At 38.8% G+C, this 16,266-nt stretch overlaps 1 protein-coding gene across 1 annotated transcript in view; it reads right to left on the reverse strand.

Annotated features, from left to right (window-relative positions):
• Nucleotides 1-16,266, reverse strand: part of ngef (neuronal guanine nucleotide exchange factor) — a 39,760-nt gene that overhangs the window by 19,140 nt on the left and 4,354 nt on the right. Inside the window, exons 2-8 of the mRNA XM_005749368.1 lie at nt 15,151-15,256; nt 7,960-8,307; nt 7,569-7,633; nt 3,134-3,384; nt 2,281-2,441; nt 2,027-2,179; nt 112-241 (exon numbers count right to left, since the gene is read on the reverse strand). Coding sequence (XP_005749425.1) covers nt 112-241; nt 2,027-2,179; nt 2,281-2,441; nt 3,134-3,384; nt 7,569-7,633; nt 7,960-8,117 — 918 coding nt within the window. The 5' untranslated portion in view covers nt 8,118-8,307; nt 15,151-15,256. The remainder of the gene's footprint in view (nt 1-111; nt 242-2,026; nt 2,180-2,280; nt 2,442-3,133; nt 3,385-7,568; nt 7,634-7,959; nt 8,308-15,150; nt 15,257-16,266) is intronic.

A 16,266-nucleotide genomic window follows, 5' to 3' on the forward strand; every position in this document is an offset into this window, starting at 1 on the left:
TAGATAGATAGATAGATAGATAGATAGATAGATAGATAGATAGATAGATAGATAGATAGATAGATAGATAGATAGATAGATAGATAGATATAACAGTGTTGGTAAACTCACCTGAACAAGAAGCTTGAGCCTTGTAATCCTTTGAAAAGGAAGGATGAGGAAAGATGTAAAGGACAGGCCCTTGACACATGAATGGTTTTCTAGTGTAGCCATAGTGTCCCGAAATTGCTGGTTTCCGTCTCTGGACAGACAGTCATAATCAGAACTTGGACATTCAAACACATTGCTTATTTGAATACTATATGTTCTCCATATACTATATGTTCTTCTCCTTATCTCTATATGTGTTGAGAGATAAGGAAAGTGGCAGTGCAGCAGTATGTCTATGACATGTCTTTGGCCTGTACATATTTAATGGTAGGTTAAAAGGAGGTTCTTTAGAGAGATTCATACTAGAATCAAGAGCAATCAGCTGCACCCTTTAGGGTTCATAAAAGCAAATCATTAGCCTCCATCTCAATCTGTTCCTATCCTTTTTTGCATACCCACTTTCTGCATATCCTTCTTTACTACATACAGTACATATATCTCCTCTCTCGTCTTCTGCTATTCACCCTTCCTCATTGCAAAGCATCTTTCCAAATCATTCAATCTGAGGTGCCCCTCTGATGTATTCATTTCCAATCTTGTCCATTCTCATCACTCCCAATAAAAATTTTAACATCTCTGCCACCTCTAGCTCTTTCTCCTGTCTCTTTTTAGACATATATAACCAAAAGAAATATGGCCCTACCAAAGATGATACAAATAAGGTCCCTATATGGTCACTAATGACATCAAACCTTTAGTGTCCACCTACATAAAATCAATAACTGCAGCCTTTAAATGCAAAATACTAAACGTTTGAACAAGAATGCAAAATAAAAAATAACAATACATGGCTAACACCAAACATTGTGAAGAAAAAAAAGCAGTCTTACATGCAATTAAATATGAACTGCCTTTTGCATGAATAAAGCAAATAAAATAATTTTCCCATGAAACTTGTATATGAAATGAAACCAAAATTAGATATGAGATAGGCAGAAAAGCTACAATACAAACAACCCACAATCATTACCTATCCAAACTGACAACATTTGGAGAGCACATTTTGAAAATCACTACAATGACATACATATGAACCCCGTTAATTAAGACAATGTAAAAACACTTTCAAAAAAGCAAGAAAGAAACCAGAATCCCCTTAAAAATTTCCCAATTACCTGGAAAGAAGTGAAAACGAAGGAAAAAAATTAGAAGCTAGAAAGGGATTAAGCCAATAATCTGGGTTTTATAAATTGGGTTAGGGGTTAGGTTAGGTTAGGTTAAATTGAGTTTATTAAAGACTTTCCTTAAAGACGTGTAAGCCAAAATCCCTCCTGAAACCTGGTGACCAACTACAAGAAATGTCTTTCTGTTGTACTTGGCAACCAAAGTTGACCCAGTCATGTTTTGCTTAGAGATTAAATACTTAATGAAGTCAATGGCGTGCAAATAAATGTATAACTTTTATGTAAAAGCATCTTTTTTTTGTTGATATTTTGTCTGTCTCTATTAAAAATTTATTAACAGATTTCATTTATAAGCAAACTTACAAAATTCATCAGGCATCAAATAATTATTTCTTCCATTGTACTGGTCATACCCAACAACACTGTGCATTTTCTCAACATTTGTCATTACAAAAACTTGCTTAACAGAGACTTAAAACATTAACAGATGATATTTATTTTAAAACTTTCTCTAATTCCCTGCATGTATTTATCATTAACAGCAATGCTTACAAAAATAGAAGGAACTATATTGTGTTGTTTTAACAGAAACAAAAACACTATGAAAAATGAATTTTTAAAAAATATAAGTGTAAATAAATATAAATTACGATCATTCATATTTTTCTAACAACAACAAAAAAATGACTCATACAACACTCCATAATTTAACTATTTGTGTATGAAGAAGGCATATGAAATATAATACTCACAAAATGCGTCTGTAGTTCTTCTCCTGGTACGCCTGATTAATGACGTATGTGATAAACACATTGAAGTGTTTTGCTGCATGGTAATAAACAATGTCACACACATCAGGAATCAAAATAGACTTCTCAATTCGGTGTTCAAGATCCATCAGGAACCTGAAAAAATTATGAGATTTCTATAACTCAAGGATATTGTGTGGCTAAACTTCACAGTTAAGACTTAATAAAGTGATTTTGGTTAACATATACTGTCCCACCTTTCACTGGCTTTCATCACTTCCTCGATGTTGGAAAACAGAAAATGCATGTCGGACTGGCTTAGCGTGTTCACTAAAACAGGGTTACGTAGGAAATGTGTCTCTAAAATTTCCAGACTCTTGTAGTAGGATGCCTCTGAAGTGACCAGCTCAAACATGGCCTAGGGACAAAAGGAAATTTCAATACAGTATAAACAAATCACTACCAGGGCAGCTGTCTTTTAATTTGTTTCTCAGCAGCATTGTCAGTCTGTCTACCAGTTGGGCAAATAGTCTTTACTTAGTCCTTTCTAACCATTGCACTTTACAGTGTGTTTTTACTATCTAACCATTCACACACCAGTTCTAGTGGTTTGTTTTGCATGCACACATATACTAAGATCTCTTTATTAAGTGCCTGTTGTGATTGAGTCTGTTAAGGTCAAACGTACATATCGTTACACTTCCTGGAGCTTAGTGTATTTTTTCTAAAGGATTTTCCAAGTTTATGATTAATAAAGTACACTAAACATAGTGGGCCAGTCCTTTCAAATTTTAAATGCAGGTGTTTTCAGTCCCATTGCCACAGGTGAATAAAATCAAAACCTTGGATTAATATAGCGGGTTCATAACCAGCTTCATGTGACTGTTTATCCTGATTGTCATTGTAGGGTAAGTGAATTCAGATAACAGAGACATAATCTAGTTACACTTAACCCACTTTGCAATAAAGGACCCTCGCCATACAGTCTGCCTTTACAAACATTTGTGAAACAAGGAGTTGTTCTAAAGACGTCATTGGAATCAAACATGTTACTGTAATAAATAACGTTACTCAATCCAAATAACTTTTTGGCCTCACAAAATTGCTCACCTCTTGCATTATAATTTCTTTGTGCGGTAACTGAGTAAGCAGACCGCTTGCCTGCACAGCTTCCAGGTTCTGCCACAAGGTCAGTGACTGAGCACTATTCCTCAGCTGCAGCTGTAACACTGGTGGAGACATTACACCAGAGTCTGTCCCCATAGTCCCTGCCTTGACCCCAGGAAAAAGGTTGTCACGCTGACGCCGCTGCTCAATCTCCTGCTGCTTGGAGGTGTCTCGGTATTCCTGGTACAGGAAGGCTAAAGAGTCAAAAAATGATTAATGCGCATGAAGTATGCATATACAGCTTATTTTTTCAGTGGCTTCAATTACCATTCTTTCATACGGTGTCTAGACAGAAGGCATACACTATTGTATATGGATAAAAGTTCTGGGTTAGTCAGTTAAGCTGAAAATGTACTTGTTTCTTTAGTCCCATTGCCACAAGTGTATAAAATCAAGCACCTAACCATTTAGTCTGCCTTCACAAACATTTGTTATAGGGTTGTTTTAAAGAGTTCACTGAATTTGAGTGTGGTGCTATAATAGTATGCCACTGTTAGAACAAGTTAAAATTCCATCACTTCTAGATATCATTGTAAAATGAAATTGGTTAGAAACCACAAAACCTATATTATAATTCAGTTTTAGCTCAACTGACCACTAAATCAGATAAAAGGTCTGCGAAATCAGATAGAAACAGTGAGGATAGATAGCGACAAATAAAACTGACTTTAGAGTTTTCCATTTAGGGTGGACAAAGGTAAGTGTGTTAATTCAGGATCAAATGAGTTAACACTTGGGAGTTTGGGGGCATTTATATAATTTACAAACAGTCATTTAGAAGAGAGACCTTGTGTTTAATAATCCACATTTCACTTTTAGGTACAGTTGAGGATAGGGATGGGTATCAAAACCCGGTTCTTGTTGAGAACCGGTTCCCACTGTTTCAATTTATTTATTTTGATATTTTACATTTACAATTTTTTTTCCTGGGGACCCTGTGACACCCCACTGAAGAGCCGTAGGCTGGAACTCTTAAGATCTTACTGTTGGGTTTGTAAGGCCATGTTACTCCTAAATTTCTATCTTGTTCAAAGAGAAGATATAAAACAAAGTTCTAAGCTAATCGACCTTAGTGTTCTCCTTTTTAAAAATAATCGATAAAGAATCGAATCGTTAAACAGAATCGAAAATGGAATCGGAATCGTGAAAATCTTATCAATACCCATCCCTAGCTGAGGATACTGTATTGTTCTTCCTAATTACATTTTTAAGCTTAAATCAATTTTTGCTCATTTTTGGTTTGTTTGTTATGGTAAGGGAGCACACAAAATCTCTATGGGGATATAGTCTTGGGAAATGGCAGGAGGGGAGAAGCTGCATGCAAGACTGAAACTCAATTCTTGATGGTCATGTTTTGGAGGTTTTAATAAACCATCTATCAATTTTCTTTTGCTTATGTGTGGTCGGGTCACAAGGGCAACTACCTAAGCAGAGAAGCCCAGACCTTCCTCTCCCTTGTCACCTCCTCCAGTTTACTGGGAGAAACACAGAGGTGTCCCGATGCAAAGAACATGCCCAGAACACCTCACCCAGGAGGCACCCAGCAGGCATCCTTGTAAGATGCTTGAACTACCTCACCTGGCCCCTTTTTGACGTAGAGACGGCGGCTTTTTGACGGCCACTCTTTGGATAAAGCTCATTTCCTCTGCTTCTGTCTGCGATCTCATTCTCTCAATCACTACCCAAAGCTTGTGACCATAGGTGAGGGTAAATTGGGAGCTTCACGTTTACCCAATCCAGCTGTCAATCTTCTGCTCCCCACACTCTTGAGCAAGACCCCAAAAAGTCCATGTCACTTTCTGGACACCACTCAGGTACCCGAGTGGTGTCCAGAAAGTCCAGAATGCTGTTTATAGAAAACATGTGCTAAAGAGTTTTTTCCTCAGCAGATGAATAGGGAAAATCAATTTGAAATGTGCAGAGACTGGTGGTGTACCAGGGGCTTCTGTTTAGGGCTACACTTCACTGTCACCCAGCTGGCCTAATGTCCCATCTGCTTGGGATGGCTAACAGTGGCTAATTTACAGTAAGTTGTTCCCCTGTGGTAATTTGTACATTTTTTTGAAAGATGATTTTAGCAGTTATCGCAAAATTAACTGTCATTTAGTCTATCGACCAATTCACTGGTTGTGAGGTGCCAGTGCTAATCACCATTCCACCAAAGATACTTACAGATTAAATAAAAATAAAACCAAAATATACAGGAATTGTTTTTGGTATTAGTATGTGTCGGTGTTTCCAAATAATCAATAGAACCATGATCCAGAATTTAGGCAAATATTTATTGAGAATGGGGTGTCTAAATTACTTTGTGTGCATGCTCTTTGTATTGTTATATTATCAAACTCTCATGACATTTTTAAATTTCTGTGTAGGTTCTCAGTCATCCGGGCCTTGATAGTCTAAGAAGTTTGGAAGAAAGTGACTGGACTTCTTTAAGTTTTGAGAAGACACCTCTCATCCAGGAGGCTTATTCAGTTCTAAATCAAATGGTGGAGAGTCCCAGGTATTTAAACCCATACTGGGTGTTATCCCTTATCACCAGAAGTTTCAAGTGAAACCATTGTGAGATATTGTCTCCACCTTTTTTGTGACCTATTGAGGACACCTGACCTAAGATGTGAGTGCGGTTTGAGGCGCCTGGGAAATGATCTCAAAACTGCATTGTAGGTGGCTGACAGTTGGTGTCATAACAAACCCTCGCTGTTTAATGATGGTTGTTCACAGTGGACATAGATGGCTCCTTTTAGTTTTCAGTCCAAAATGTGAACACTGGCATCCTCAAAAGAATGACCTTTATCCTTTAGTTGCAGATGTACAGCTAAGTCTTGTCCTATTGAGGTGGCTCTTCTATGTTACATCATGCATTTATAGAGTGGCTGTTTGGTTTCTGGTTTCTGGTAGCTGGATCAGTTTGTCTGAGTATCCTGCTACATGAGTGACAACAGTGTTATGTTATGTCATGTTATATTATGTTATTCTGTTTTTCTCCCTGCTTGGGGTCTGACCTTTTTTCCTGTGCATCTTTTCTGATTCATCACAAGTTGTTGTTCCTGGTGGTGATGGGAGTGAAACACTAGATACCAGACTGTGTGGGGGGCTTCTGGTAAACTCGTTAAACAGTGTTAAGGCTTATATGCTCCTCAGTGCATTATCTTTTGAGTCTTCCCTGTATCTTTCCTGGTGAACTATGTTTCTATCTACTGAGTTGATATGATATGTGGTGATACCTGGGTCAAAATCAAAACCGAAGAAGTAGAAAAACTGGTTCATTCCATGGATAAGTTTTAGAACTGAAGAAAACGTTTAGAGGTGAGACGTCTTCACAAAACATAAAGAAGTCCATTTACTTACTTTTCAAGCTCCTTAGAAAAACTTAAATATATACTAACAAAATATTAATAGAAACTCTGGATAATTACAATTTGTTATTAATAATTGGACTGGTTGGTTCTTATATAGCTCATTTCTATTCTGCTTGAGCATTCAAAGCCCTTTACAAATTCACACATTCACACACAATCAATCCCAAACCCAAACAATCATTCAAGCACTATTTTTCCTACACCCAAGTGCTTTCTATCTAACATTCACACACATTTATACTTGAGGAGCATATCTTCAGAGACCACCTTGAGATTAAGTATCTTGCCCAAGTATACTTAGGCATGCAGACTGGAGACTGGAGCAGCCAGGGATATAAACTACCAACCTTCAAATTATAAGATGAACCTCTCCACATCCTGAGCTACAGACACCCCAACACAGCTAAACTGTGCTTCTCACAGGTGGGCTGAAAGTTTGCTGGTGCAGAAATTGGAACATGTTGTGTAATCTTCCTCAGTCATATACTGCAGATTACTTTTGTGGGTGTAGAACTGGACTTGAATTACATAAGAGCAGGGTGAAAGTACAGTCTCACACATAGCAAAAATTAATGCACAGACTTTGGAGAAACATATGGTCTATGTGTACTGTATTGTTCCACTTCTTAGTCAATTTTCAGGCTTCCTCTTCTTCATTTAAGATTTAGAATTGTTTATTATATTCTTAAATGCTGCCATCATGAGTAAGTTTCTACTAATCCCTGTAAAAATCATCCAAAGTGAATTAGACTGTGTGGAGTAGTCTATCAATCCAGGAAACTCTATATGAGGCACAAAATTGCTTAACCAGTCAGCGATCTGAATCTACATACAGGAAGATTTTATCATGCATATTATTGAATTAGTAAAGTGCTAGAGAGCTTACATGAATGGTGTGACTTACCACTGCTTATATTAGCCATAATATAGAAACAAATACAAAAGGGTTTTCTAGCAATAGCTCTGATGGTGGGTGTAATATATGCACTACTCTCACCCTTTGTCAAACTCACCAATATTTTTGATGATTTTGAGACTGTGGCAGATTGTCTGTGAGCATTCTCCATTTCTCAGCACCCTACGAAGAAAAAAAAGGACATACCTTTGTGAAGAGAGCGCTTATCTCTCGCTTTCTCTGGGTGTGTGTGTGTGTGTGTGTCATCACTACTAAATTTCAAATCTTTTCATAAGATAATATAATATAATTCATAATATACATTCTTACAATGTGTAATTTTATTTTGTGAAAAAACAATAAGCATTTTTATCTTATTTATTTGTCTAATTTCTTATCATATTATTTGCTTTCATCAGAATTCAAATGATTTTTAATTTTTTTTTATAAATTTATATCTCTATTTCTAAAATATTTATATCTCTATTTCTAAAGTAATTTGATCTGACCTGTGGTTCATGTGGATATCCTGGTCTCCTTCAGAATTAGGCTGTTGTGAGTTCATGGTCTTCCTTCTGGTATCCTTCACAGTGCAAGCTTTAGCTGTTTGCTCAGAAAGCTCTTCTATGGCTTCACTGTCACTGTTGTGAGTCCAGTCCGTGCTCATTTCTGCTGTAAAATCTCTTTGCTGGCTGTATGAAGCAGCTGATATTTCCACAGTCCTCTTTCCTCCCACTCCTCCTCTTCTCTTATCCGCAGCATTCTGGTTGTACAGAGCATGTGTGCTACTGAACTCACCATTGCTTGGCAACAAATCTCTGGAATGATGAGTCTGCCGCGAGAGCTGAGGACTACATCTGACAGAAGAAAAACAAGAAACACACCTTAGAAATACATATACAGAAGCCATTCACATCACCTAAAGCTTAACTGACAACAGCAAATTCTTAAATTTGTGTGCATATTTACTGGATATTTTAATTAGGTTTTTACATTATCACAGGAAAATATGTTGCCTTTGTGCATGAGAAATCTTTAAATTAGCTGCTAGTTTATATGTAGATGTAAGTGAAGAAACTTGGAGAAAGACTTGGATTAACTTGGTCAACGTATTGTTAATTAATTAGCGAGGTGAGAATGGTTCAGGCATTATTGAAGGGCAAGATGAGAGAGGCTAAGGACGATTACTGGAGAAAGCTGGAGTGGAAACTCCAGCAGAATAGCATGACAGAGGTGTGGAGTAGCATGACGACAATCACTGCATCCAGGTCATCCAACAGCAAAGAAGCTGGGGCAGTGAGGACAAAGCCAATGAGCTGAATGTGTTTTTTAGCAGTTTCAAAACTGAGGTAAATGCTCACCCCTCTGACCTGACCTGTAGTCAGCCTGCAATCCACTCTCCCTCTGTCTCCACATTCCACCATAGCCTCCTGTGAAAGTCCTGACACCCCTCCCCCACCTGTCACTTTCACTCATGACCAGGTTCAGAGAAAAATGAGAAGACTCCACTCGGGCAAGTCTGCTGGACCAGACAGGGTGAGTCCCTGTGCCCTCCAGCTTTGTGGAATCTTTCATAAACTGTTCATGATGAGTCTAAGTCCGCAGAGGGTCCAGTGTTGTGGAAGACATCATCCCTTATTTCTGTACCAAAAACGCCATGTCCCAGTGCCCCCCCATGGTTAGAGACCTGTGGCACTGACTTCCCACATCATGAAGACCCTGGAAAGACTTATCCTTGACCAGCCCCGACCTATCCGGTCTGTAAGTCTGATGTCATTAGTCATGTCTGGGCCCAAACTCCGCTGCAGGTCCATAAGTCAAACGAACACTGCAGCATTACTGAGAGTTAAAAACTGTCTAAATTCTTTCATCTGTAATAAAATGATCAACGTTCTGCTCTATCAGGTGTAACAATTAAGTTTAACATCCAGGCATCCATGAAAACGGAATTTATGACATTTAACAGAGTTAGAAGTTAGCAGGGAGTTCGCTTGCTAGCTTCCCTCTAAATATAATATACAATGAGGGATTTATAAAACAAATTAAAACATACAGCTCTACTATCACTTCCAACATAAATGAAGACAGGAAAGTAAACAGCAGCAACGTTTGTAGGGTTACTGAAGTTGGGCTAGTTGGTATATAATGATGTGCTATGTGATCACTAGCGCGAAAAAGCTATGCTAGCATAACATAAACAGTAAAGCTGGAGGACGAACGCTAACGAGCAGAGGACTTTTTTCCACTCGATAAAAGTTAATGTGAGGGTTCCCAATGATTAGGAGCAAATGCAATCGCATGGCAAACTTCAGTCAGGAGAACCACAGAGATAATCCATCCACAATACGAGGTTAGTCATTAATATACTGCTGCTCTCCCCTTTCCTCTTCACCCGCTACACCACATACTTCAGCCACTGCCATTTTCAGACGTTTTCTGATGACTCTGCAGTGACTGAATGCATCAGAGAGGGTGATGAGACAGAGTACCGGGCTGTGGTTGGCTCCTTTGTAACGTGGTGTGAGCAGAATCATTTGTAGCTCAACGTGACAAAGACCAAAGAACTGATCGTGGACTTTAGGAGGACCAGGAACCTGTGACCCCTGTTTCAATCCAGGGGGTCGATATTGTAGAGGACCATAAATACCTCGGAGTACACATAGATAATAAACTGGACTGGGTTAAAAAAAAATACCACTGCACTATACAGGAAGGGACAGAGTTCTGTCTATTTTCTAAGGCAGCTGAGACATCTTTGACATTGGACAATGCTCAGGATTTTCTATTAGTCTGTTGTGGCCAGTGCTGTCCTCTATGCTGTTCCACACTGGGACATCAGGTTAAGGGTCGCAGATGCGAAGAGACTCAATAAACTGATCCGCAAGGCTGGTAATGTTGTGGGGATGGAGATGGACTCCCTTAAGGTGCTGTTGGAGAGGCAGATGATGTCCAAGATAAGTACAATGCTGGACCAACCACTCCATTACGTGCTGACCAGTCAAAGGAGTTCAGTGTGAGACTGAGATTACCCAAATGCACCACTGAATGACACAGGAAATCATTCCTGCCTATGCCTCCTTGTACAACTCCTCCATCTAATGCAAAGTACACACTGCAATAGTTACACCCTTTTGCACTTCATCTACAGTAAAAAATAACAAATAAAGTTTCACAGTTTAGTTAAAACAACTGAATTGAAAAGGGGAAAAAGACATATTCTGACAATGTTGAAAGATGAGAAGTGCCCAATGACTGAAACTAGGACCACTGAATGAGATCAGTTCCTTGATCATTAATATGCAAATTATCATGACCATTGATCAACAACTACTGATCAAAGACCACTGATCAATGGCCATGACTACCATTCACAGAGGGTTGGGAAATGGCTGCAATCACAGCATTGTAAGATGGTGAAAGATGTACCCTTAAGCCACCTCCTCGATTCAGAGATGGTCTTTCCCTTTGGCCTCCTTGACTCGACGCTCAAACCAGCGTTCCTCCCTCTCCAGGATTTGTACATCCTCATCATTGAAAGACTGCCCGCTGGCCTGTAGGTGCAAATAGACTGCAGAGTTGGTAGGTAGCTCTTCTGTGTTGTGCCATCCGAAGGTTGCTTGGTTTCCCCGATACATAAATCATGGCACTTAACAGCGTACGCTATATTACTCTGTTTGTGTTGGGGGACCCGATCCTTGGGGTGGACCAATTCTTGGTGCAGCGTGTTTTGGGGTTTAAACGCCACAGAGGGATAAATGCATCTCAACTGTTCTGATACTCCTGACACATATGGCATCACCAGGGTTTTTTTTCCCGCTTAGGCAGTGGTTGTCCTCCCCTGGATCGACTGGAGCTTTCTTTATGCGCCTTCCCAGCTTCAACAAAAGTCCAGCTGGGATAACCACATATTTTCAGGGCCTTCCTGATGTGACGTTCTTCTGCTTCCCTGGCCACTGTGTCTGTGGGGATGGTGTGCATGCTCCAGTGGATGATGAGAGTCGAACGTTAAATACTAATCCGCATGCGTAGGTTTATGGTACACATCAACTTTTAAATGTCCCCCATTACAGATGGAAATCTCACAGTCTAAGAAGGGTAACCTGGCACTTTTCATATTCTCCCTGGTGAATTTTATGTGTTGGTCCACTGAGTTAATGTGATCAGTGAATTGTGGTAGGTCCTGAGATTAGATTTTCACCCAGGTGCCATTACATACCTGAACCAATGACTTGGTGGTGTTCCAGGGTAAGATAACAAAGCCCTCTTTTTCACTTCTTCCATGTACAAGTTGGCCACAGTGGGTGAGATTGGGGAATCCATGGCACACCCATGTTTCTGTCTGCAGTACTGACCCATGTATGTGAACTACATACAATTTTAACCCACTTTGGCAAGGACTGCCTAAAGCTTGTACATCAGTATGGGCAAACAGCACATAAGATGGCTAATTGCAGGAACCACCTGAGATTCAGCCTCAGATGAAGACAAAACAGGATTACTTCTAAAAGTCTGCAAATGAACTCTTCAGTTAAGGACTTCCAGGCAACAAAAATCCTCCAGAAGGCACAGCACCAGCTGCTCAATGAACAGGTGAGACAAACAAATTTTACCAAAGAAGTGCTAAAGAAGAGCAGATCCGAGACTTTCTATGCTTCTAGATGAGGATACTCTTAAAAAGGTGTTTGAATTCATGGAGAAGGCTCGTTTAGCACAGCATGAGAAGTCTAAGACTAGGCAACAAAGAAAGTTTGACTTATTTGTTGTGCGTCAGAAACCACAGCAAAATACAGAGTGTCTTCAACAGCCAGTAAAGTGAAAGTGGACACTTGTTTTCTTATCATAAAAATCTTTGTTAGTGTCCTTATTTTCTTCTGAGTTATCAATTTTCTCCTTAACTAGCTTGCATAAATTAATTTAAGTCTATTAGCCAACCAACCAAGCACATGACATCACTTATTGACAGAAGATGGCACTAAACATGTTTTTAAAACTTTAACTTTAAGCACTTATTTCTTAAATCCAGCTTCACAGACAGTGTTACATCTCTGTCAGTTTTTTAAGAGCAAGGCTCCATGATGTAAATGACATGTCATGTCATTTCTTTAAGTTTTGTGAAGAAACTTCAAAAGGACCAGTTGCTTTCTTTTCAAGATCCTTAGATTATTTTACTTTTTATTCACGTTCGTCTTATACATGTTTATATTGCAGGTCCATTTTTAGTCACAAATGTAGGTGAAACGCTCACGTTTACACGGTGACAACTAAGTGTTACAGAGCTGTGCGTTAAACAAAGAATCAGAGTATCTGTGTAGGTTCTCAGTCATCCAGGTTATGGTAATCTAAGGAGAGTACAGATGGGACTGGGACACTTTAGTTTTGGAACTAAAGAAGCTTGCCGGATGAGAGGTGAAACGTCTTCAAGAAATTTAAAGAAGTCCTTTACTTTCCAAGCTCCTTACAAAGAATCAAAGCAAAATAACAAACCAAAAGAAAATGCATCAAGAATTATTAAAATTGAGAATTAAGTTTAAGCTGATGATGCTAAGATTCATTCACTGAGTTTCCCCTTCATACCAAAGTTATACCACCTACTATTAATACAGTATAAACAGTATGCTGTCAATGTAGGGGAGGGAAATTAGTGAAGACTGCTCATAAATGTGCTCACATCTTGCTGAATGGTCAGCTGATCACAGCCAATACACTGAAAATCCAATGGAGCCCACAAAAGAAATTATTGTGAGTTGTGATTTTTTTCCCCACCCTGAGCTGCTACAACCGATTTTAGGATTCTCCCACCTGCTGAATCCCAATTTAACCCCGGAATGTACTCATGTTTCTGTTTAGGTGTGGAGGCAAAGTCACCATCTACAATGTGTTAGACAGAAAATAAAGCTGTTTTTTAAAGATTCTCCTTCTTTTCCTCTGCTATATATCTAATTCAAGCTGAGTGCATTTATTAGAAATAAAATTTACACCGAAACAAAGTTTGTATTCCCATGTACATATAGTTTATTATAATAATATATTGCAATGTTCAGTTAACTTTGCATAAAAATAGCTTGTTAAAATGTCCTCTGAAGAGCTATTTTTTATTTTCTTTGAGTACATTTCAGAAACTTTTTTTTTTCAGTTTTACTTAAGTAAAGAAATTGAATCAGAACTTCAATTTTTACCAAAGTATTTTTTAACAGTACCTTTACTTTTGCCACATCTACTTGTCTGGTATTTTGGCTGGTCCAGCCTCAAACAATGTTTTGTAAACGTGACTAATCCCATGGTTTAGCTAGAGCTTGCCAATGGCTGAGGAGATGATTCCTTGGAAGCCAGAGTCAATGGTACACGTCAGCAACCCTCAGGTAGGTTGGACAGAGGTAGCCGATGAAAAAGGATGCCCTCTTGCCCCTGCATGACCCCTCTGATGATTTAGCGCAGCGCTGTGGGGCAGCGAGGGTGACCCTTTAGACGCAAGTTACAATACAGGCCTTTTTACTGCCATATGTATGGTTGTCAAATGTCAAATGTGACTAAAAAGTCAAATGTGACTTTTTAGGTCAAGCCAGCATATCTGGCAGGTAATCTACTAATCAGAAGGTTGGTGATTTGACCCCTAGATGCTCCAGCATGGCAAATATCACTAGGCAAGATACTAATCCCAAGTTGCTCTCTATATGAATGGATGAATGAGGCAAATTGTATAAAGCACAATGAGTGCTCAGGTAGAGCTCAGAGCTCATTAGAAAAGGGGTATATAAGATCCAGTCAGTTTAACATCTTTGCATTTTCAAATCTTTTCTTAAAATGCACCACTTTAGACATACTTAATCAGATTATCTTACACCTTTCACCACATGAATCCTTTGTTCTTATTAGTAATTTCAAATATTATAAATTTGGTTGACTTGATGGGTATTTTTGTCTCTTATTTTTTAACTCTTCTGTCAACAGAAAACCTACACTGGGGAAGACCACTAAAAAACAAGCACTCAGGAACTTGAAGACAAAAAAAGGGCAAGTGCTCTGACAAAGGACAGAGGGAAACAGAGAATATATACAGGAGACTAATTAGGGAGATGGGGAAATACCAGGGAACAGAGCTGAAGCTAATCAGGGTAAAGAAATTGGGAAAAGTAAAACTGAACATAAAGCACATGAGGCAAGGAACTATCAAAATAAAACAGGAACTAATACCAAGACTAAGACACCTGAGCTTGACACACACAAAAGAGTAAACAGACACAAGACAAGACCGGCTGAACATGGGAGATAATAAAGGCAAAACACAGAGATGAAACTAAGAGACCAGAAGGGAACTAACAAACCTAAAGTAATTTATGACTATATCAGTTACATAAAATAATACAATTGGAAACAAACAGAGATAGGAAAACTCATAAGTGCAAAGATAATTAATAGAATCTAGAAACAAATCCCACTTCTTCAATCAAAACAATAATGAATTAACACGATTCAAAAGTCAAAACAGAAAACTCTTGATTAACGACCTAGAACCACGAGAAGAACAAAGACTTAACTTTCACAGAGACTTGTGTGCTTATCACAGATATGATAAGCCACTAAGAGTGCCAGGTGTTAATTATAAAGCAGTGTACAATGTTCAAGCAAGCATTGTTATGTGATTGTTTGTTTTCTGGGTGTGTTTGGTTACAGGGTTGGGCAGTGAAGGCATGCAGACTCACCGTCTAGCCCCTGGCAACAAAGGTGACTTGTGGGGTAAGGGAGAATGAGAGGAGGAAGATCCTGCACTACTGGATGGACTGTGGTCCAAAGTAAGCCTGGTGGAATCTGGAAAGTTAGAAAGGTAGAGAGTGTATTTATAGATACAGTAGGGAGGAATTTGAAAATTACACAGTAGTTAAAATGGCTACATTTTAATCACTTATTTCTAGTGGGTTACAAAAAATCTATCTGTTTTTCTGTCTTTCTCTTTCACTCACACCTGTTTCCTATGTGAAGTAGTTTGTTTTTTGTTTTTTTTTATGAATTTTTGTAATTAAACTGGCTGAAGTGTTAGATTGTCATTGCTTTTCTAGGCTTTCAAACACTCAGAGCACCTTAAAAAGTTAATTACTCTGTACAGACACAGGTCACTGCCAGCAGCCATGAGATAAACATTTACATTTTGAGGTAAAGTATTTTGTCAGAGTAAAAGGTGTCTACTGGTAATAGGAAATGAAAAGAATACTAAGCCCTCTCTGTTGACCTGTAACTCTGCTATTCAGTTATCACTAAAGTACTTTATCACTTGAATGTAAACATCCCTCCGCTATGAGTAACTGTCTTATTATGTTAAAGTGATTTAGGTGCCAAAGTGATCCTAGGACCTATGTCTTCAGAGGCAATTTGTGCCTGATAGGCTCTCCAAAGACAAATTGGTGAGGGGCTAGACTAAGTGTAATTCAACAACAAGGATTCAGGAAATCTCACTGGGACCAGTAGTTGGATGAAGACTGAATGAATCAATCTCCATTTTTTCTTCTGGCTTTATAACATTTCAGCCCTGTGTTAGATCCCAGTCCCCCCGCAACCCTGATAAGGATAAGTGGAAGAGAATGGATGGATTAAAGGCCATTCCACTTGAACATCAGAGATTTGCTATAAAAATTTCAAGAGGAAAGAAACATAGCTTAAGGTAAGAGTGCTTTTAGACATGTTTTGAAGGTTTATATTAAAATTCCATTATCTAGGTCTGTAATTGTTTTTAGGTTAAATAACTGGTACCCAGCACGCCCCTGCGGGCGGTTTATCCTTCAAGCTCGGGTCCTCTACCAGAGGCCTGGGAGCTTGAGGGTCCT

Source organism: Pundamilia nyererei, unplaced genomic scaffold (genome assembly GCF_000239375.1).
Source record: "Pundamilia nyererei isolate P.nyererei 1_Seehausen unplaced genomic scaffold, PunNye1.0 scaffold00243, whole genome shotgun sequence".
Taxonomy (NCBI): Eukaryota; Metazoa; Chordata; class Actinopteri; order Cichliformes; family Cichlidae; genus Pundamilia; species Pundamilia nyererei.